General features: G+C 41.3%; 1 protein-coding gene across 1 annotated transcript in view; it reads left to right on the forward strand.

Moving 5' to 3' along the window:
• SDHA (succinate dehydrogenase complex flavoprotein subunit A) overlaps positions 1-23416 on the forward strand; it is a 72881-nt gene that overhangs the window by 21402 nt on the left and 28063 nt on the right. Inside the window, exons 8-11 of the mRNA XM_075826864.1 lie at positions 4657-4825; positions 13252-13447; positions 19193-19364; positions 20281-20399. Coding sequence (XP_075682979.1) covers positions 4657-4825; positions 13252-13447; positions 19193-19364; positions 20281-20399 — 656 coding nt within the window. The remainder of the gene's footprint in view (positions 1-4656; positions 4826-13251; positions 13448-19192; positions 19365-20280; positions 20400-23416) is intronic.

Raw genomic sequence — 23416 nt, forward strand, 5'->3', positions numbered from 1 at the left:
AGTAAATGAATTCTCCTATATAGATTTTTTCAATAATTTAGCACGGTGGGCTTTTGTCACGGTGGTGATTGTATCCCTGATTTTAGCGAGTTATTTAATAAAAATGTACACATTTTACTCATTAGTCACGATCGGTGAATAGGTCCAACATTAGGCCCCAATTTTTTTTATTTCCAATTAACATTATTCTTTATAGCGGTCAGAGCTCTGTTTTGCTGACCCTTAGCTCCAAATCCTTGTGTAGACATAGACATATCAGAAGTTTTTTTTGAAAGTACAGTTACTCTTTAACCCCTTCCTGACATCCGCTGTATAAATACGGTGCTATCGAAAGTGATTCCCGCAAACCGCAGTACAGTTACGTTGCGGTGATAGTGCGGGCTCAGCAGCTGAGCCCGCACCATCACCCCCTGGTGTCAGCTGTATGCTGGCCTCCGATCCGGTCGATTAACCCCTCAGATGCTGCGCTCAATAGAGATCGCAGCATCTGAGGGGTTTTTAAGCCACCGGCACCCCAGCAACGTGATCGCTCGGTTACTGGTAGCTGCAATGGCAACCGGAGGCATAATACTGGCCTCCCGATTCGGAGTCGGGGCATAAAAGGCTTCTGGTGCGACGGCAAGATGGCACCGACTCCACTTCCGGCTCAGAAGCTGAGCCAGCGTCATCAGCAGTGGGTGTCAGCTGTATGTTACAACTGACACGCTGCTGTAACGGCAGGGAATGGAGCTAGCTCCGATCCCTGCCATTAACCCCTTAGATGCATCAATCGCTGCATCTTAGTGGTTTGTAGCAAATCGGCAGCCCTGCCATGCGATCGCAGGGCTGCCGATGGCTACTTTGGTAAGAGGAGGTTACTCTGCCGTTTACGGAAGCCTATTAGGCCCTGTCTGGAGGCGGAGCCTAACCAGCTTGCTGTTAATGAACGACTGACGGTTCTAATACATTGCAATTCCACGGTAGTGCGATGTGTTAGAACAGCAATCAAACAGTTGGACCTTCAAGTCCCCAAGTGGGACTAAAAAAAGCGGAAAAAAGTTGTTAAAATGTTTGAAGCAATAAAATAAAAAACAATTGCCTTTTTTCCCTTATGAAGTCCTTTTATTATTGAAAGAAATTAATAAACCATACATATTTCTTATCACCACATCCGTAACAGCCTGAACTATAAAAATATTATGTTATTTATCCCGTGCGGTGAACGCCGTAAAAAAACAAAACCTCTACACTACAAAAACAATGCCAGAATTGCTGTTTTTTGGTAACTTTGCCTTCCAAAAATTGGAATAAAAAGTGATCAAAAAGTTGCATGTATCCAATAATGGTACCAATTAAAAACTACAGCTCGAACCGAGGGTAACATTTCTTCTGTTTCAAACGGCGATTTATCAAGGCCCTAAATTTAGGGAACCGGGAAGTGTAGGGCTCAAACATATCTGCTGGAAGTGAGGGCACCTGTATTATACCAGGACAACACTTTCCTAGCAAAATTCTCAAAACTGCAAAGGTGCAGAGTGTGGACCAAAAGGGGGATAAGAAAGGAAACCGTTTATCAGTGCGACACTGGCCTGTGCATAAAGGATTACTTCACAGCGTACCACACATTTATAGATTACAAATTTTATTATTTACCCTCTTATTGTGCCCTGATGTATCCCGCACAGCTTACATGTACCCCCACATTATAAACTGAAATACCAACAAAGCTCCAAACAAAACTACTACCAAGCAAAATCCGCGCTTCAAAATCCAAATGGCGCTCCCCCCCTTCTGAGCCCTACAGGGTGCCCAAACAGCTATTTGCTTCCACCGCGCCATCCGCAGAGCAATCGGTTAAGGAAAAGAACTGTGGGGTGAAACCGCTCACTACACCCTTAAAGAGAACCTTTCACTTTCCCAAACATAACCGATAAAAACACAGGGACATATACAAAACCACCGAAAAAGGCCATACTTACAAATGGACACAGCCAGGTCAGAAATGCTGATGAAAGGGCGAGCAGGTGCTTTAAATAATAATAGCCACTCCCACTGGTCTTGAGGGGAGTGGTGTGTGGTGCATGGGATGTGTAGTAAGAAATAATAAATGAATAGTGTGTGTGCAAGTGTAATACTATAAGTGAAATATAGGGGGCAGTAATAAATGAAGTGCCTCAATAGAAATAAATGGATAATGGGGTGCAAGTGAGTGAAACATGGAGGGATAGTGTGTACGTCATGAGGCACAACGTGTATAGCCAGGTAGAAGCCTATTTGTGACGCCTTGATAATTCATAGAGCGGGCTACCCTGCTTGCTATGCCAAACAACAACACACCATGCTCTCCCAGCATCAAAGACCCGGCTGTGTCCAAGAGAAGCGAATATACATAATAATGAATAATACCTGGGGTATTGGTAATCATTTTGGCCAAAAGGACGCAAGCTCGCAATCCACGACAAGGATCCCCAGACTTGCGCAGCATGTTATAGGAAAAGCTTCACAAACACGGTCTCACGTAAACGTATTTTTCGAACTCCTTCCGATATTTACATATCGGTGACGTTATATTTGGTGCCCGATATGTAAATAAGCCCCTGAACTATCAATGGGGCGAAAAAGCAAGGGGGCGTGATGTCTTCGCTCTGACACTGTCCAAACAGCTGCAGACCGTGTCAGGGCGACTTGTGCTGTGTTCCCTCCCGGGAGAACACACACAGACTTGGTGGTTGTGCCGCAGATAGCGTGTGGCGCGCCCTCACGCATGCGCGCACGGCCGTTCACTCGCACATCGACATCACCACTCCCTCCGCCACGGAACGAGAAGAGACGACGAGGAGATCTCACATCCGTCGTTGTGCACGCGAAAGGCCGTGCGCGCATGCGTGCCCACGCTATCTGCAGCACAACCACCAAGTCTGTGTTCTCGCGGGAGAGAACACCGCACAAGCTTCCCTGACACTGTCCGCAGCTGATTGGACAGTGTCAGAACGAAGACATCATGCCCCGTTGCCTTTTAGTTAGTTAGAAACGCCCCATTGACAGTTCAGGGGCTTATTTACATATCCGGCGCCAAATATAACGGCACCGATATGTAAACAACGGAGGGAGTTTGAAAAATAATTTTACGTGAGGCAGGGTTTGTGAAGCCCTGCCCGTTACATGCTGCACTCAGCTGCACATGTTTGGGGATGTGAAAGGTTCCCTTTAATAAATGCCTTGAGAGGTGTAGTTTCCAAAATAGGGTCACTTTTCAGGGCTTTATTTTATTATTTCACTTCAGAGCCTCTGCAATTGTTAACCAATACTTTGTAAGTTACCAAATTAGGCCTCAATTTCTCGTGGTACTCTTTCACTCCTGAGCCCTGTCTAATGTCTAGGCAGAAGATTAGTGCCACATGTAGGGTGTTTCTAAAACCAGGAAAAACAGCATAATTGTTAGAGAGCTGTCCTTTCATGGTGTTACAAGCTGGTCACCACATATTGGCATATCTATGGAAAAATTTGCTATTTTTCACTCTGCGATTTACCCATACGGGGTTAATATGCCCACTACATCCCTAGGTGCATACCTTGAGGGGTGTAGTTTCCAAAATGTGGTCACTTCTGGGGGGTTTCCAATGTTTTGGTCCCACAGGGACTTTGCAAATGCAACATGGTGCCGAGAAACCAATCCAGCAAAATCTGTACTCCAAAAGCCAAATGGAGCTCTTTCCCTTCTGAGCCCTACCGTGTACCCAAAAAGCAGTTTATGACCATATATAGGGTATTGCCGTACAGTTTATTACCATATATAGGGTATTATCCATATACGGGTGCCGTACACCCTCAGATGAATTCCTTGTGGGGTGTTGTTTGCAAAATGGGGTCTCTTTTGGGGTGTGGTTTTATTTTTTTGCCATCACATGACCTATTTAAACCTGACATGGTGCCTAAAATATAATCTAATAAAAAGGCCACAAAATCCATTAGCGGACAAGGGCCACGTGTGGGATATTTCTAATAACTACAAAACCTGGGCAATAAATATTGAGTTGCGTTTCTCTGGTAAAAATTTCACCTCTACGTTGCTTTAATTCCTGTGAAACTTCTAAAGGGTTAAGAAACTTTCTAAATGCTGTTTTGAATACTTTTGAGGGGTACAGTTTTTTAAAGGGGGTGATTTATGGGGGTTTCTAATATATAAGGCTCTAAAAGCCACTTCACAACTGAACTGTCCCTGTAAAAATAGCCTCTTGAAATTTTCTTAAAAATGTGAGAAATTGCTGCTAAAGTTCTAAGCCCAGTAACAACCTAGAAAAAATAAAAAGATGTTCAAAAAACGATGCCAATCTAAAGTAGACATATGGGGGATGTTAATTAGCAACTATTGTGTGTGGTATAACTGCCTGTCTTACAGGCAGATGCATTTAAATTTTATAAAAATGCATTTTTTCGCTACATTTTGTAGTTTTTCACATTTAAATACTGAATGTATCAACCAAATGTTAGCACGAACATGAATTCCAATGTGTCACGAGAAGACAATCTCAGAATCACTTGGATAGATAAAAGCATTCCAAAGTTATCAAATAAAGTGACACATGTCCGATTTTGAATAAGGAAGTTGGAAACTGGCTGCAGCAGGAAGGGGTTAAAAGAAAATTGTAATTGTTTTTAATTTACCATTTCTTTCAGGTATTTATGGAGCTGGGTGTTTGATTACTGAAGGATGCCGTGGTGAAGGAGGCATTCTTATTAACAGTGAAGGTGAAAGATTCATGGAAAGATATGCACCTGTTGCTAAGGACCTCGCCTCTCGTGATGTTGTATCCCGGTCTATGACCATTGAGATTCGCGAAGGAAGGTAAGTCTTCCTTCAAATATAAGAATCTACTAAAGGGATACAATTCATGATTAAATATATTTGTAGTAAAAACTGTAAAAGAAAAAAGCTTATTCTTTTACAGTAATACAGGAGTTTGCTTACATTCCTTTTCATAATTTCCATTTTGTTTAACTTGATTTATAAATCAAATTACATATACTTGTATATTAAAGAAATAACTAAAGTAGCATAAAATAGGGTAAACAAGCTTTAACCGCTTCCTGACCACCGACGGTAAATTAACGTCGGCGCTTGCTGGGCTTTGTGCAGCGCTGACATTAATTTATGTTCCTCCTAAAGTCGGTGATCGGGTCCCCCAGAGTGCGTCTAACACCCAGAACGGGCTGTTGCTATCAGCCTCTGGTCCGGGTGCTCTCATCAGGGCCTGATTGGTTGAGGTCCCAATCATGTGATCGCTATGATAGCCAATCATAACGACCACAGGGAAAGTTTGATGTAGTAACAAACTTTCCCGGCACTTGATGGTTATAACTTTCTCTCGCCTCCTGTCAGTGTGAGTTCGGAGGAGAGAGAAGACAGAGAGTGTTAGCAGCGTGATCGGGTGTCTCAGAGTAGCGCTGACACCCAGATCTCGCTGTTAACACCGGCCTCTGGTCCCGGAGACATGATCGGGACCTGATTAGTTCAGGTCCCGATAATGTGATCGCAGGGAATGTTTGTTGCTGCAACAAACTTTCCCGGTGACCGATTGCGGGTGCTGCCGTTGGTGGCATGGTAAAACCGGAGGCCATACAACGGCCTCTGGGTCTGCCATGCATGGAAGACTATATGATCCTCATATGCTTCCTGTCAGTGTGACTCTCCGCGTCACACTGACCGTTTATAATACGTTACACTACATAGGTAGTGTAATGTATTATAGCAGCTATCGGAGCTGCAAGTCTTCAAGTGAAAAGTAATAAAAATGTTTTATAAAAGTGTAAGAACAAGTTATAAGTTACAGAAACGTTCGTAACGACCCAAACTATAAAACTATAATATATTTCCTGCAAGGTGAACACCGCAAAAAAAATAACAATGCCAGAATCACTATTTTTTGGTCCCCACCCCTCCCAAACTATAGAACAAAAAATGATCAAGAAGTCGCATGTACCCCAAAATAGTACCAATAAAAACTACAACCCGTTCCGCAAAAAACAAGTCCTTACACCGCTTTTTCGACAGAAAAATAAAAAAGTTATGGTGACACAAAAACAAAACTATTTTATAGAAAAGTGATTTTATTGCGCAAACGCTACAAAACATAAAAAAACACTATATACATATGGTATTGCCGTAATCGTATGGCCCCCGCAGAAAAAAGTTAAATGCCGTTTATAGCGCACAGTGAACCCCCCCCGTAAAAAAAAAAAAAGACAAAAAACATTGTCAGAATTTGTTTTTTTTGTCACCTTGCTTGCCAAAAAATGTAATAAAAAGTGATCAAAAAATGGCATGTACCCTAAAATTGTACCAATGAAAACTACAGATTGTCCCGCAACAAATAAGCCCTCACACCGCTCCGATGGAGAGAAAATAGAAAAGTTCTGGCTCTCAGAATATGACAACGCAAAATGTGCAGAGCATTCCAAAAGCGGATAAGATCGGGCACCATTTATCAGTGCGACACTGGCCACACATCTATGAATTATTATTTATTTACCGCATTATTATACCCTCTTATTATGCCCTGATGTACTCCGCACAGCTTACATATACCCTGATGTACTCCACACAGCTTACATATACCCTGATGTACTCCGCACAACAATAATACCCTGATGTACTCCGCACAACTTACATATACCCTGATGTACTCCGCACAACTTGCATATACCCTGATGTACTCCGCACAACTTACATATACCCGGATGTACTCCGCACAACTTACATATACCCGGATGTACTCTGCACAACTTGCATATACCCGGATTTACTCCGCATAGCTTATATATATATCCTGATGTACTCTGCATAGCTTACGTATGTCCTGATGTACTCTGGACAGCTTATGTATACCCTGATGTACTCTGGACAGCTTACGTATACCCTGATGTACTCTGCACAGCTTACGTATACCCTGATGTACTCTGCACAGCTTACGTATACCCTGATGTACTCTGCACAGCTTACGTATACCCTGATGTACTCTGCACAGCTTACGTATACCCTGATGTACTCTGCACAGCTTACGTATACCCTGATGTACTCTGCACAGCTTACGTATACCCTGATGTACTCTGCACAGCTTACGTATACCCTGATGTACTCCAAACAAAACTACTACCAAGCAAAATCTGTGCTCCAAAAGCCATATGGTGCTCCCTCCCTTCTGAGCCCTACAGCGTAGCTAAACACTAGCTTACGTCCACATATATGACATTTTATATCCGGGAGGACCCGCTCAACATTGTATGAGGTATTTGCCTTCAGTGGCACAAACTGGGCACAACATATTGTGCACTAAAATGGCATATCAGTGGAAAATTGTAATTTTCACTTTGCACCATCTGCTGCGCATTAACCCCTTCGCACACCACGACTTAATTGCATATCGTGGTGCGGGGGGTTAAATATGGAGCGGGCTCACGCGCTCAGCCCGCTCCATATGCTTCAGGTGTCAGTTGTGTACCACAGCTGACACCCGGAACTAACAGGAACAGCAATCGTGCTGTTACAGGAGCCAGTAAAAATGACATTATGCAATACATTAGTATTGCAGTGTATTGTACCACTGATCTATTGATCGCTGGGTTAAGTCCCCTAGGGGGACTAATAAAATGTGTAAGTAAATAAAGTTATTAGTGAAAAAAATATATAATAAATTTAAAGTCCAAAAAAAAACCTTTCCCATTTTTCCTCTAAAGTAGTGTAAAAAATACACAAAATTGGTATCACTGCGTCCGTAAAAGTCCGAACTATTACAATATACCATTATTTAACTCGCATGGTGAACGCCGCAAAAAATAAAGAATTTAAAACGCCAAAATCACTGTTTTTTGTTCACCTTTTTAGCTTTTGAAAAAAACGGACGAAAAAGTTGTATGTGCCAAAAAATGGTACCAATAAAAACTAAAGCTCGTCCCACAAAAAATAAGCCCTCACACCACTCCGTCGACCAAGAAACAAAAAAAGTTCCGGCGCTTGGATTGTGGTGAATCAAAACGTTAACAAATCGTTTTTACTTTGTAAAAGTAGTAAAATATATAAAAAAACACGTATAAATTTGGTATCACCTTAATCGTATCAAGTCTCAGAAAAAATTTAAGTTGTCGTTTTTACCGCACGGTGAAAGCCGCAAAAACGAAACCCAAAACACAATGGAGGAATTGTTTCCAATTTCAGCCTGCAAAGAATTTTATTTGAGTTTCCCAGTACATTAAATGGTGTCACTAGAAACTACAACTCCTCCTGCAAAAAATAAGCCCTCACACCACTCTACTGACGGAAAAAGAAAAATACTTTATGGTTCTTAGAAAGCGGGGAGGGAAAAATTAAAATGAAAAAGCAAAAAAATTGAGTCCTGAAAGGGTTAATTAAGCTCTACTGAAAAACCATTTATGACCACATATGGGTATTGCCGTACTCGGGAGAAATTGCTCTACAAATGCTGGGGTGCTTTTTATCCTTTTATCCCTTGTGAAAATGAAAAAATATATATTTTAGTGGAAAAAATGTTGATATTCATTTTCACAGCCTAAATCTAATAAATTCTGCAAAAGACCTTTGGGGTCTAAATGCTCACTATACCCCTAGGTAGAGTCCTTAAGGGGTATAGTTTCCCTAATGGGGTCAGTTTCGGGGTGTTTACACTGTTTTGTTATCTCAGGGGCTTTGCAAATGCGACATGGCACCCGAAAACTATTCTAGCTAAATTTGAGCTCCAAAAGCCAAATAGCGCTCCTTCCATTCTGAGCTCTGCTGTGGGTCTAAATATCAGTTTATTACCACATATGGGGTATTGTCGTAATCAGGAGAAATTGCTTTACAAATTTTGCGGTTCTTTTTCTCCTTTATTCATTGTAAAAATGAAACATTTCTATATTTTTTTTTAGAAAAAAAAGTCTATTTTCATTTTCACGGTCTAATTCCACTAAATTCAGCAAAAACCTGTGGGGTCAAAATGCTAACTATATGCCTAGAAAAATTCCTTGAGGGGTGTAGTTTCCAATATGGGGTCACTTTTGGGGGTTTCCACTGTTTTGTTCCCTTCAGGGCGTTGCAAACGTGACATGGCACTGAAAACCAATCCAGCAAAATCTGCTCTCTAAAATCCAAATGGCGCTCATTCCCTTCGGAGCCCTGCTGGGGGACCAAACAGCAGTTTATGACCACATATGGGGTATTGCCTTAATCGGGAGAAATAGCTTTACACGTTTTTGGGTGCTTTTTTATTCTTTATTCCTTGTAAAAATTCAACATTTTGAAAGATTTTCATTTTCACAGACTAACTCCTGTGGAGTCAAGATGCTGACTATACCTCTAGATAAACTCCTTGAGGTGTGTTGTTTCCAAAACAGTGTCACTTTTGGGGAGTTTCCACTGTTATGGCACTGCAAGACCTCTTCAAACCTGACATAGTGCCTAAAATATATTCTAAAAAAAGAAGGACCCAAAATCCTCTAGGTGCTCCTTTGATTCTGAGACCGGTGTTTCAGTCCATAAGCACGCTGGGGCTACATGTCGGATATTTCTAAAAACTGCAGAATCTGGGCTATAAATATTAAGTTGCGTTTCTCTGGTAAAACTTTCTGTGTTACAAAAAAAATTACATTTTTAAATTTCCCCTCTACTTTGCTTTAATTCCTGTGAAACGCCTAAAGAGTTACGAAACTTTCTGAATGCTGTTTTGAATACTTTGAGAGGTGCAGTTTTTAAAATGGGGTGATTTATGGGGTCTAGCTAGTATATAAGGCCCTCAGCCACTTCAGAACTGAACTGGTCCTTGAAAAAATAGCCTTTTAAAATGTTATTGAAGATGTGAGAAATTGCTGCTAAAATTCTAAGCCGTGTAATGTCCTAGAAAAATAAAAGAATGTTCAAAAAACGATGCAGACATAAAGTAGACCTATGGAATATGTAAAATAGTGACTCTTTTGTGTGGTATTACTGTCTGTTTTACAAGCAGAAACATTTAAAGGGAATGTGTTGCCAGAAAAACATGTTTTTGTTTTTTTTAATTAAACATTTAGTGTGTAGGTGATTAAACATTGTTCAAATTTTTTTTATTTTTTTCACGAGTCAGGAAATATTATAAATTAATTCTAATTTATAATATTTCCCATTGCTGGTCACTAGATGGAGCTATTCCCAAAATTGCAGCATTGCAAAATTGGGTAAAAAGCCCTCGCTCTAGTGAGCTCTCAGCATCCCCGCCCTCCTTTATCCTGGCTAGTGCCGGGATAAACGAGGGGTTTGAACGGTCTAACCTCCTACACTGTGTGTCGCCATTTTTTGAGCTAACACACAGTGTAGTAGGTTTACATACAGTAGTAAACGTACACAAACACGAACATACATTGAAATCTCTTACCTGCTCCTGCCGCCGCGGCTCCCTCCGGCCCGTCCGCTCCGTCTGCTGCCGCTGGTCCAAGTGCACAAGTCCGGAAGCTGCGACTTCCGGTCCACAGGAAAATGGCGCCGGACGGCGCCAATTTCAAGTTGGACTGTGTGGGAGCGGCGCATGCACAGTTCCCACACAGACGGCATACACAGAAGTGGATGGGACGGGACCTGTTCGCAGTCTCTATGGGACTGTGGCTGCCGTATTCCATGTCTGTATGTGTCGTTAATCGACACATACAGAAATGGAACAAAAAATGGCAGCCCCCATAGGGAAGAAAAAGTGTAAAAATAAGAAAAAGTAAAACACAAACACACAAATAAATATAAACGTTTTTAATAAAGCACTAACATCTTTAACATATTAAAAAAAAAATTGTGATGACACTGTTCCTTTAAAATTAGAAAAATCATAATTTTTTCAAATTTTCTTTACATTTTGGTGTTTTTCACAAATAAGCAATGAATTTATTGATGACATTTTTCCACTAACATAAAGTACAATATGTCACGAGAAAAAAAAATCTCAGAATTGCTTGGATAGGTAAAAGCATTCTGGAGTTATTACCACATAAACTGACACGTGTCAGATTTTAAAAAATGGGACTGGTCCTAAAGGCCAAAATGAGCTCAGTCCTGAAAGGGTTAATGGTACCTACAGTTATAGTGAATTATCATTTTGTAGCACAAAGCTTTTATATTTGGCATATTTTTAAAGGCATACACATCAAAAGAAAAGGTATCCGTGGCACTCACCATTTGTAAAAAGTCTTCTTTATTGAGATAAAAGCATAGTCACAGGATCCACGCATGTCTTTTCTGTTTTCGTGTATTTATTTGGACTGTCTTTTGTTATACTGTTGAGTACCTGCAAATCAAGATTTTTAGAAAAATCTTCGCCCAAACCCATTTATGGTTTGATTTAGGCCAAGTCTTAATCCCATGGGTGTGCAGGAATCTGGGATCTGCGTTACTCTGTGCAGGTTGCTTGCTTTGAAGGACTAGTTTAGCTGCCCGTGATTCTGCTTTTTTTTACATTTCTAACAAAATCGTGAAAAATTCACAGGTGGCTGCCTTCCACATTAAGCCTGCAGGCTAAAGGACCGCTTAATGAAACCACTAAATGTGTGCACGCCTTCATACAGCAGCCCACATCTCCGCTTAATCATCCCCCTGTAATATGACTTGTGAAAAGGAGGGTATTTTAGAGTAACGGCAATCCTACATTAATTTTCAGGTTTGGATGCAGAGGTGTCTTAATTTCTTGTTAATATCATTGGTGGGAAACAGCACTATGGGTTTAGGCCCCCTCCCACTAGGATGCGGACACTAGGTCTTGGTTCCACCCTGGCAGGCCATACCCTTCCCACAGATACTGGCTAATACAGTTTTTAGTCTAGTGTTCGTAGGAGGAAGACGTGACCTGAGGTCTGCTGCCGTTTTTTTTAATTTTAGTTTTATTTATTTCTGATCTTTAGTTGCAGGATGGTTGTCAGCCTGTTCTTGGCCTAATCCGCTTCCTGCAGGTGTCGTGAAACCATGAAGCTCTGCACTAAATTTCCCTCATCGCTGGACTCTTAGCCTGTCTCTTCTGCTTTTGTAGACAGAGTTTCAGTAACCCCACTATATGTGCAGGGTTACTGAAGAGTGACCTGTGTTTACACGAAGACTCCTGGGGGTTAGTATGTCATCCAAACATATCCCTCCAGGAGGATCCTGTTGCATAGTCTTTCTCAGGATGTGATTGGGAGTGTGGGAAGTCATTTTTATCTTACTCCTGGGACAATGTTTTGTTTGTGGGACAAATGGCGATTTGCGCTTTTTGGCGCCGCTCGTCCCGCCAGTGCTGTGCTTTGGCTTTTAATATTAGCCCCCGGCTTTTTCTATGCCTGGGCTGTAGTTTTCTCCGTTTTTACTCCGCTTGTGACAGGCCGGCGGCAGTTTGATGGGCTATCCCCTCCCTCCTCCGTGCCATCTATTGATTGCAGGAATGTTTCCCCGGGAGGTGGGGATGGGGCGTATATTTATAGACCTTCGGCGTCTCTTCTGTCTTCAGGAATCAAAATTAACAGTTGTCATGCAGGTGTTAATACGTGGTGTAAGGGACTCTTTATATAAAGGGTGATCCCATCTCCCCTTCTCAGGAAGTGGCACCCTTATAGCGCAAGATGCTATGTTTTCCAAACCGTAGGGAATTTAAGAAGTTTCTATCGAGTATAGACGTTCTAACAAACGTCTTACGGTTTAAAAATGTGCAGAACGGTTTCCTTTCTGGGGGACATGATCTCAAGATGGTCTGTTTTTTCCTTTAGTGGATCCACCTATCTCAAGGCTATCATGGACCCCTGCCATCTCATTGTCAGACGTGGCTTCACTTAGTGACCCTCTGATTTAAGCCACAGGTTATGCATTGCTCCTGGCTTTTGCATTTGCTTAGATGGGTAAGCCTGTTTGTTGTGGGATTAGCAGCAGTGCTGCAGGATGTATTCATTGGGGACGTAGATCCTGCCTTCTTATTTTGGTTTGTTTATGACCTGGGACATGTTGTTGTTTTGACTATTTTGGTTGTTTTCTCCTGGGACCATGGACATGTTTTTTTTTGTTTTTTTTTCTACTACTGCTTTTGTACAAATTGAATTAGCCAGTGTCTATGGGAAGGGTCCGGCCTTCCTGGGCAGAGCCAAGACTCTTTTCTACCTTCTGTTGGTGGCCTATACCCATGGTGCTGTGTTCCCCAATGAATCCAACAAAAATTTTGAGTAAAAAAATCTTGTTTTGCTTCCATTCTGTATTACACATTCACTTTTTTTTCCTCATCATATCTTTTTTTTCTTCCTTTACAGAGGCTGTGGGCCAGATAAAGATCATGTCTACCTACAGCTTCACCATCTTCCACCTCAACAGTTGGCTTCCCGTCTGCCAGGCATCTCAGAGACTGCAATGATCTTTGCAGGTGTAGATGTCACAAAGGAGCCCATACCTGTGTTGCCCACTGTCCATTATAACATGGGGGGCATCCCAACTAACTACAAAGGACAAGTAAGCCTACTAAGAGATTATCTAACTATTACACTGCTAATTAAATTGTATTATGGAGCACTGTAACGCTCTTCACTGAACTGTAATTCTATATTTGTATATTTTTTGCTTTGTCACTTAGGCTAATAATAATAATAATAATAATAATCTTTATTTATATAGCGCCAACATATTACGCAGCACTTTACAATTTAGAGGGAACATGAAACAAACAATATCAGACATTACATAGTGACAAAGTTCATTTACAATTCAAACCTGGGGAGTGAGGACCCTGCTCGCAAGAGCTTACAATCTATGAGGACATAAGGGAGACACAAAGTGTAATAGTGTTTGTTCTGTACAATGGTCCGGCCATTTTTATACACATGCGGTAGTAACATAAAGCTGCATGAGCCGGTCACCAGCCAGTATCCGTGTATGACGGACACGAAGAGAAGGAGTGTGAGGGAATCTTATTCTGATGACTAATCTAAATGGAGGGCCATGGAAAGGAGTCAGATTAGGGAATGTTATAGGCCTGTCTAAATAGATGTGTTTTCAGGGCACGTTTAAAACTGTGGATATTGGGAATTAATCTGATTGTCTGGGGTAGCACATTCCAGAGGACGGGTGCAGCACGAGAGAGATCCTGGAGACGGTAGTGGGAGGTTCGGATTATGGAGGATTTTAATCTAAGGTCGTTGGCAGAACGTAGAGCCCGAGTAGGGTGGTAGACAGAGATGAGGGAGGAGATGTAAGGAGGTGCAGCACTGTGGAGAGCTTTGTGGGTGAGAGTAATAAGTTTGAATTTTATTCGGAAGGGGATGGGCAACCAGTGCAGTGACTGGCACAGATTAGAGGCGTTGGTGTAGCGGTTGGTCATAAAGATGAGCCTGGCTGCTGCATTGAGGATAGATTGGAGAGGGGAGAGTTTAGTGAGGGGAAGACCGACTAGTAATGAGTTACAGTAGTCAAGACGAGAGTGAATCAGAGCAACAATGAGAGTTTTGGCGGTTTCCTCCGTAAGAAAAGAGCGGATTCTGGAGATGTTTTTGAGGTGAAAATGACAGGAGCGTGAAAGTGATTGTATGTGAGGAGTAAAGGAAAGATCTGAGTCAAAAATAACCCCGAGACAGCGGGCGTGCTGCTTAGGAGTTATGATAGTGCCACACACAGAGATGGAGACATCAGGTTTAGGGAGGTTAGTAGATGGTGGGAACACAAGGAGCTCAGTTTTAGAAAGATTCAGTTTCAGATAGAGAGAGGACATGATGTTAGAGACAGCGGACAGACAATCACTGGTGTTCTGTATTAGAGCAGGGGTGATGTCACGGGAAGAGGTATATAATTGGGTGTCATCAGCGTAGAGATGGTACTGGAAGCCAAATCTGCTGATGGTTTGTCCAATAGGAGCTGTGTAGAGAGAAAAGAGGAGTGGACCTAGGACTGATCCCTGAGGAACCCCGATATCAAGGGGAAGAGGAGAAGAAGTGGAACCAGCAAATGACACACTGAATGAGCGGTCAGAGAGATAGGAGGAAAACCAAGAGAGAGCCGCGTCCTTGAGGCCAATAGAGTGGAGCATGTTAAGTAGGAGTTTGTGGTCTACAGTGTCAAAGGCTGCAGAGAGATCCAAAAGAATCAGGAGAGAGGATTTACCGTCCGATTTAGCCGCCAAGAGATCATTTGAGACTTTAGTAAGGGCAGTTTCTGTGGAGTGTAGAGTGCGGAAACCAGATTGTAAGGGGTCAAGAATGGAGTTAGCAGAGAGATAGTGGATAAGGCGAGAGTAGACCAAGCGTTCCAGGAGTTTGGAGATGAAGGGCAGATTAGAGACTGGTCGGTAGTTGGCAGCGCTGGATGGGTCAAGTGTTGGTTTTTTCAATAATGGGTTTATAATGGCATGTTTAAAAGCGGAGGGAAAGATACCAGAGGAAAGAGAGAGGTTAAATATTTTAGTCAGGTGACTAGTGACAGCTGGGGAGAGGGACTGGAGGAGGTGTGAGGGGACAGGATCACTAGGGCAGGTAGTAGGACGAGAAGAAGAGAGGAGCCTCGAGACTTCTTCTTCAGTTATTGGGTCAAATGCTGAGAGTGAAGAAGAGGGAGTGCGGGGGGGAAGGGGATCGATGTTACTAGGGGACTGGGAGTTAATATCATGCCGGATGTTGTCAATTTTAACTTTAAAATAATTGGCCAGGTCTTCAGCACTGAGATCTGTGATTGGCGTCTGCACTTTAGGACTAAGGAGGGAGTGAAAAGTATCAAAGAGGCGTTTTGGATTATTAGATAGTGTGGAGATGAGAGAAGTGAAGTAGACTTGTTTGGCGCGGTGAAGGGCAGAGTTGTAAGTTTTGAGCATAAATTTGTAATGGAGGAAATCTGCTGACATGTGCGATTTTCTCCACAGTCGTTCGGCACATCTCAAGCACCGCTGAAGAAAGCGGGATTGAGGCGTGTGCCAGGGTTGTCGTCGTCTTTGTCGGGTGGTTCGGAGTGTAGTGGGGGCTGCTTCATCCAATGCATTTTTGAGAGTGTTATTATAAAGTTTGGCAGCCAGATTGGGACAGGAGAGGGAAGAGATAGGGGACAATGAGGACTGTAGACTGTCTATGAGTTTCACAGTGTTAATGGCATGTAGATTTCTGTATGTCTGATACGTAGGGATGACCTGAGGAGGCAGAGAATATTTGATAGTAAAGCAGAGAAGATTGTGGTCAGAAAGCGGGAGAGGAGAGTTAATAAAGTCAGAAACTGAGCAGAGCCGGAAGAAGACCAGGTCAAGTGAATGCCCGTCTTCATGTGTAGGAGAGTTAGTAAGTTGTGACAGACCGAGGGACGAGGTTAAAGATAGAAACTGGGAGGCAGATGAGGAGATTGGGTTATCAATGGGGATGTTGAAGTCACCCATGATGAGAGTGGGTGTTTCAGAGGATAGAAACTGTGGAAGCCAGGCAGCAAAATGATCCAGGAATTGGCGGGATGAGCCCGGTGGGCGGTAGACAACTGCCACTCGGAGGGGAAAAGGGTGAAAGAGTCTGAGGGTGTGGACTTCAAAAGAGGGAAATGTGAGTGAGGGGACCGGGGGAATGACCTGGAAAGTGCAGTGTGGGGAAAGAAGTATACCTACTCCTCCACCCTGCCTGTTCTCAGTTCTGGGGGCATGAGAGAACTGGAGACCACCATAAGATAGAGCAGCAGGGGAAGCAGTGTCAGACAGGTGTAGCCATGTTTCTGTAAGAGCCAGAAGGTTGAGAGAGTTAGAAAGGAATAAGTCATGAATAAAGGTGAGTTTGTTGCACACGGACCGAGAGTTCCAGAGAGCACAGTTAAAAGAGACAGGAGAAGACATACAAGGAATGGCAAGAAGATTTGCAGGGTTTCTATGTGTGGCAGGTAAGTGGTTGAGCTTGGCAGAAGAAAAGGGAGGCCCAGGGTTGGGAGAGATGTCCCCTGCAGCGAGTAGCAGGAGAATGGAGAGAGACAGCAGATGGTTCTGTGATTTATGAGAGTGTTTTTTATGTTGGGCAGTGGGATGAGATGGGTTAAGTTGACTGAGGAAAGTGAATAGTGAATGGGAGCTGTACATGGGCGAGGCAAGGAGAGAGGGACTGATGTAGACTGTTTTTGGGCAAGTCTTAAATGGGCGATAGGGTTGAAAACCAAGTGCAGCTATAATGATGAGAGCGGTGGCAAACATGTTTGTTTACAGATAGTTACAAATCTAATATTGAGAGCGTGAGCTAGTTTGTCTGGTTTGGTAATGCAGCTTACCTGTCACTGACCCTGTGCAAGTGCCATGTATAACTGCCAGGACACTTTGACAGTATGACACTTAGACAGGGATGACTTCTGCCGTCGTGCCCCCCTGCACGAGTGCCTTCCCCATATGCTACATCTAAATTTATAGGGGAGTAGATGCTCAGATCTAGCCCTAATTAAGCTCGTTCAGCTATTAATCAAACCAACTAGACACATGAGGTGAAAAGCTATGCAGAGATAAACAAACAAACTAGCAGGTCTGGATGATCATAAAACTTAACGACGATCAAACACTTTGACAAAACTTTGAGATAACATTAGACTATATAGCAAGACAGGAAAGCAGAGTACCATAAAATAAAAGTTTCAGCTTTTTGAAATGCAGCTACAGCAGGGATGAGGTTCATGCAGGAATGAAATAGATTATATACCATAAAATAAAAGTTTCAGCTTTTTGAAATGCAGCTACAGCAGGGATGAGGTTCATGCAGGAATGAAATAGATTATATACCATAAAATAAAAGTTTCAGCTTTTTGAAATGCAGCTACAGCAGGGATGAGGTTCATGCAGGAATGAAATAGATTATATACCATAAAATAAAAGTTTCAGCTTTTTGAAATGCAGCTACAGCAGGGATGAGGTTCATGCAGGAATGAAATAGATTATATACCATAAAATAAAAGTTTCAGCTTTTTGAAATGCAGCTACAGCAGGGATGAGGTTCATGCAGGAATGAAATAGATTATATACCATAAAATAAAAGTTTCAGCTTTTTGAAATGCAGCTACAGCAGGGATGAGGTTCATGCAGGAATGAAATAGATTATATACCATAAAATAAAAGTTTTAGCTTTTTGAAATGCAGCTACAGCAGGGATGAGGTTCATGCAGGAATGAAATAGATTATATACCATAAAATAAAAGTTTCAGCTTTTTGAAATGCAGCTACAGCAGAGATGTAGTTCATGCAGGAATGAAATAGATTATATACCATAAAATAAAAGTTTCAGCTTTTTGAAATGCAGCTACAGCAGAGATGTAGTTCATGCAGGAATGAAATAGATTATATACCATAAAATAAAAGTTTCAGCTTTTTGAAATGCAGCTACAGCAGGGATGAGGTTCATGCAGGAATGAAATAGATTATATACCATAAAATAAAAGTTTCAGCTTTTTGAAATGCAGCTACAGCAGGGATGAGGTTCATGCAGGAATGAAATAGCTTATATACCTGTATGAAGAGAAGAGAGATGGATGTTAGATCTGTGCCATGTATAACTGCCAGGACACTTTGACAGTATGACACTTAGACAGGGATGACTTCTGCCGTCGTGCCCCCCTTCACATCACATTTTTTGGCCTACGCTTAGCGTGTATGTGGGGAAAGCTCCTGACGTTTACGTTAAACGTGTCCATAGGGCTCCACTAGCCAGACAGAGGCCAAATGTCCGTACTTTTGGCCTCCGTCGGGCTGATATACGTCAGTAGACCCTTTCATATTTGTTGGAGGATGGTAAGTGTACTAGACTACACTTTTCCATCCCGATAGACCCCGCATGGAAAAAACAGTATACCGCGCGGTATACTTTTTTTAACATAGGAATCTATGGATGACGTATGCCATTGTATGATATACGTCATAGTTCTACATTTAGTGAATAAGTCATGGGCTTTTCAATAGCCTTTCATAGCGCATACTCTAAACGGATATTATTATAGTCTATGGGCGACGTATGCCTTAAACGGATGCTTAATAGTGGCATCCGTTGATCATAGACTATAATAGTATCAGTTCAGTGTATACGTCATTAAAGTTCATGACGTAGGCATTTAATGTACGCCATTAAATTCTATGGTGATGGAAAGAAATATTAAGACCGTCCGAACCTACGTTTAACGTATAAGACGGTAGCTTTTCTCTAAGTATACGTTAAAACGTAGGCCAAACACCTGATGTGAACATAGCCTTAATGTTTTTGCTGTTTTTTTTCTTTCTTTCAGGTGATTACACATGAAAATGGTGAAGACCAAGTGGTTCCTGGCCTTTATGCATGTGGTGAGGCATCTTCAGCCTCTGTACATGGTGCCAATCGGCTTGGTGCAAACTCCCTCCTAGATTTAGTTGTGTTTGGCCGTGCCTGCGCACTTAGCATAGCAGAAACCTGCAAGCCTGGTATGTCTTTACTTTTTAATAATTTTTTGTTCTTCATTAGGGATTAATTATTTTTACTTTATGGTACTCAAAGATCATTTTTTTAAATAATTATTGATCAATTTATTCGTATTAATTTAAATGGGCTTACTAAAGGTAAAGTGTAACCGTTGTTTGTTTTTTACGCATAAATCAATAGTACAAGCGAATATATGAAACTTTGGTATATATCTTCTTAGAGAAAATTGCCTCTTTCACCACTTCACAGGCTTCTCCTCCTCACCCCTGCCACCTGTACTGATCACTCACTCTCAATTCACTGCTAAAATTCATGTGCAGTGAGGCAGAGGTGAAGACAGGTTACACCTGCCTATAGAAGGCTATGGAGGGCGAAGCCAGAGGAGGGAGCTGCTGTAAAGTAAAACACTTGCTAGCAGCAGCAAGGAGACACTTACACAGCAGTTGTAGTTGTGAATCCAGCACTGGGGTAAGATTAAACACTAGAAGCAGCAGTGTCTGTCTCTTTCAACGGTCTCCCTCATCTTCCTCCCTTCTCCGTAGATTTCTATGGGCAGCATGTAACCTGATTCCCCAGTGAGCTGTCTTCATCTCTGTCTCATTGAATATCTATTTTAGCAATGAATCGAGAGTGAATGATCAGTGCAGGAGGAGGGGAAGAAGTTCTCCAATATGATATATTCCAAAGGTTCTTATATTAGACTATTGATTTAAGGAAAAAAATTTAAATGACGGTTACACTTTAAGCAAGTGTAATCAAATGAAACCTTTTTATCATCACAGTATACAATTAATGAACGTATGGTCATGTTGCTTGATTTAGTGACATATAAAAAGCGTCTCAATACTTTATCTAATATTTCCATTCAATGTAAAAATCCCTTTTAAATAAGAAATACTCGACGTTCATATTTTCTAGGAGACACATTGCTTCCAATAAAAGCTAATGCCGGAGAAGAGTCTGTTGCAAATCTGGACAAATTACGGTTTGCCAATGGGGGCACGAGAACTTCAGAGTTGAGAATCAACATGCAGAAGGTATTACACTACACCAGTGCTTTAAAACATTCATGCTTATAAATGTATTCTCTTTCCATATGACTCAACGCACCAACAACCACCCATTCATCAAATATTAAAATAATAGTTGCCTTATATTAAGAACAAATAAGGAATTGAACTGTGTGCAGGATGTATGCAGAGTTTTTAATACATGTTGCCTTTTCCCAAAATGTGTGTGATATCTTTGCTTACATCCAGAGCTTCCATAGATGAAGGGACCATCTGTGAGTTTTCCTTATCTCTGGATGGGCTAGTTGGAAATTAAAGGCTATAATGCCTTTAGCTGCATTCCCAGATATATAAAAAAATTTCAGTATTGTAACCTGGTAACACAATTCGTATGATTAAAAAAAAGTCAATCTTGTCCAACCTATTCTCATAGTTGATAAGGTTGATAAATGGCATTTGTCCAACCTATAATTCTACCGTATTGGATACTTTTAACTCATTACACCTTTTAAAGGCTATGTAAAATTATTATTTTTTATAAAAGTTTTATTTTATTATGAGCAACTTTTGAATTGGTTTATATTTAAAAATAAATAAAAAAATACTTTGAGATGCAGTTTTTTTCTATCCTCTATACATAGAGGCTGTATCTTGTGGTCAAATCCATCAGGTCAGCAGGACGGACTGCTTAAAGAGTCTCTGTCACCACATTATAAGTGCCCTGTCTCCTACATAAGGAGATCGGCGCTGTAATGTAGGTGTCAGTAATGCTTTTTATTTAAAAAAACGATCTATTTTCACAACGTTAGGAGCGATTTTGGTTTATGCTAATGAGCTTTCTTAATGCCCAAGTGGGCGTATTTTTACTTTCAACCAAGTGGGCGTGGTACAGAGGAGTGTATGACGCTGACCAATCAGCATCATGCACTCCTCTCCATTCATTTACACTGCACTAGCGATATAGTTATATCACTATGTGCAGCCTCATACACAAGCCCTAACATTACTACAGTGTCCAGATAATGAATACACATGACCATCCAGCCTGGACGTCATGTGTACTCAGAATCCTGACACTTCTGACTCTTTTCTTTGAGATTTCCAGCAAGGGAAACGAAATCTCGTTTAGCTCCGTAATCTCGCGAGATTTCGTTTCCGTTGCTGGAATCTCAAAGAAAAGAGGCAGAAGTGTCAGGATTCTGAGTACACATGACGTCCAGGCTGGATTTCATGTGTATTCATTATCAGGACACTGTAGTAATGTTAGGGCTTGTGTATGAGGCTGCACAGAGCGATATATCTATATCGCTAGTGCAGTGTAAATGAATGGAGAAGAGTGCATGATGCTGATTGGTCGGCGTCATGCACTCCTCTGTACAACGCCCACTTGGTCGAAAGTAAAAATACGCCCACTTGGGCATTAAGAAAGCTCATTAGCATAAACCAAAATCGCTCCTAACGTTGTGAAAATAGATCGTTTTTTTAAATAAAAAGCATTACTGTCACCTACATTACAGCGCCGATCTCCTTATGTAGGAGACAGGGCACTTATAATGTGGTGACAGAGCCTCTTTAAGTGAACCCTGGTTCTGCGTTTCTCTTGCATGTAGGATCCAACTCGTATCGATCGCATATAAGTTTATGAAGTTTAGCATTTACTGAAACAGTCAGTCCTGTTGACCTGACAGATTTGGCTTTGACCGCAAGACATATCTTCTATGTATACAGGATACATAGAAGCTGTGTCTCAAAAAGTTAAATTGATTTTATAAAAAAAATAATTGCCTTCAAAAGTGTACATAGCCTTTAATTAGATTTACAACCATCTACATGCTGTCGCTAAATATATTCTACAATATAAAGTGTTTCAATTCCTTTAGCCATACACTTTCTTTACATAGCACTTTCAGTATTTGCAGATACTACTGAGCTCTGTAAAGGATTCAACACAGAGGAGAATAATATAATATTACAGAGGGATTTGGGGAAGCGGAAGTTGCGGCAGAGAAATGGCAAATTAAGTTTATTCTGGTTAAATGTAAGGTTATGTACTTTGGCTGAAGGAAACAAATTCTACAATTATACATTAAATGGTAAAACACAGGGTAAAACTGCCACTGAAAAACACTTGGGGATATTGGTGGACAGTAAATTTAACTATGGCAACCAGTGCCAGGCAGCTGCTGCCAAGGCAAATAAAATCCTGGGATGCAAGAGGCATAGATGCTTATGAGAAGAACATAGAGTTTCCTCTATACAAATCACTAGTCAGACCACGGAATATTGTGAACAATTCTGGGCACCTGTGTATAAGAAGGACATGTCTGAACTAGAACGTGTGCAAAGAAGGGCGACCAAGGTAATTAAGGGAATGGGTGGATTGCAGTACCAAGAAAGGCTATCAAACTTGGGGCTATACAGTTTACAAAAAAAAGACAGCATAGGGGTGTTCTAATTACAATGTACAAATATATAATTGGACAGTACAGAGACCTTTCTAATGATCTTTTTACACCTAGGCCTGTAACAAGGACAATAAATTTGGTATCACCGTAATCGTATTGAGCCAGAATAAAGAGAAGTTGTCGTATTTACCGCACGGTGAAAGCCATAAAAACAAAACCCAAAAAACAATTGAGGAATCGCAGTATTTTCCAACTTTAGCCCGCACATAATTTTTTTTCAGTTACCCAGTACATTATATGGAACCATAATAAATGGTACCAAAAGAAACTTCAACTCCCCCTGCAAAAAATTAGCCCTCACACCTCTCTATTGACGGAAAAATAAAATAGTTATGGCTCCTGGAATGCGGGGAGTGAAAAATGAAAAATCAAAAAATGTCTACATCCCGAAGGAGTTAATGACCAGCTATTTTTTGCGTTTTTCCATCGTCGCATTCCAAGAGCTATAACTTTTTTTTATATTTTTTATTTATCTATTTTTTTCTTTTTGCAAACGCTACAAAAGAAGCAAACAAAAAGAAAAAAAAAATCAGCAAGATGTCCCATGACAATAGCATCTCTGAACACTTATACCATTTT

The sequence above is a fragment of the Rhinoderma darwinii genome, chromosome 5 (genome assembly GCF_050947455.1).
Source record: "Rhinoderma darwinii isolate aRhiDar2 chromosome 5, aRhiDar2.hap1, whole genome shotgun sequence".
Taxonomy (NCBI): Eukaryota; Metazoa; Chordata; class Amphibia; order Anura; family Rhinodermatidae; genus Rhinoderma; species Rhinoderma darwinii.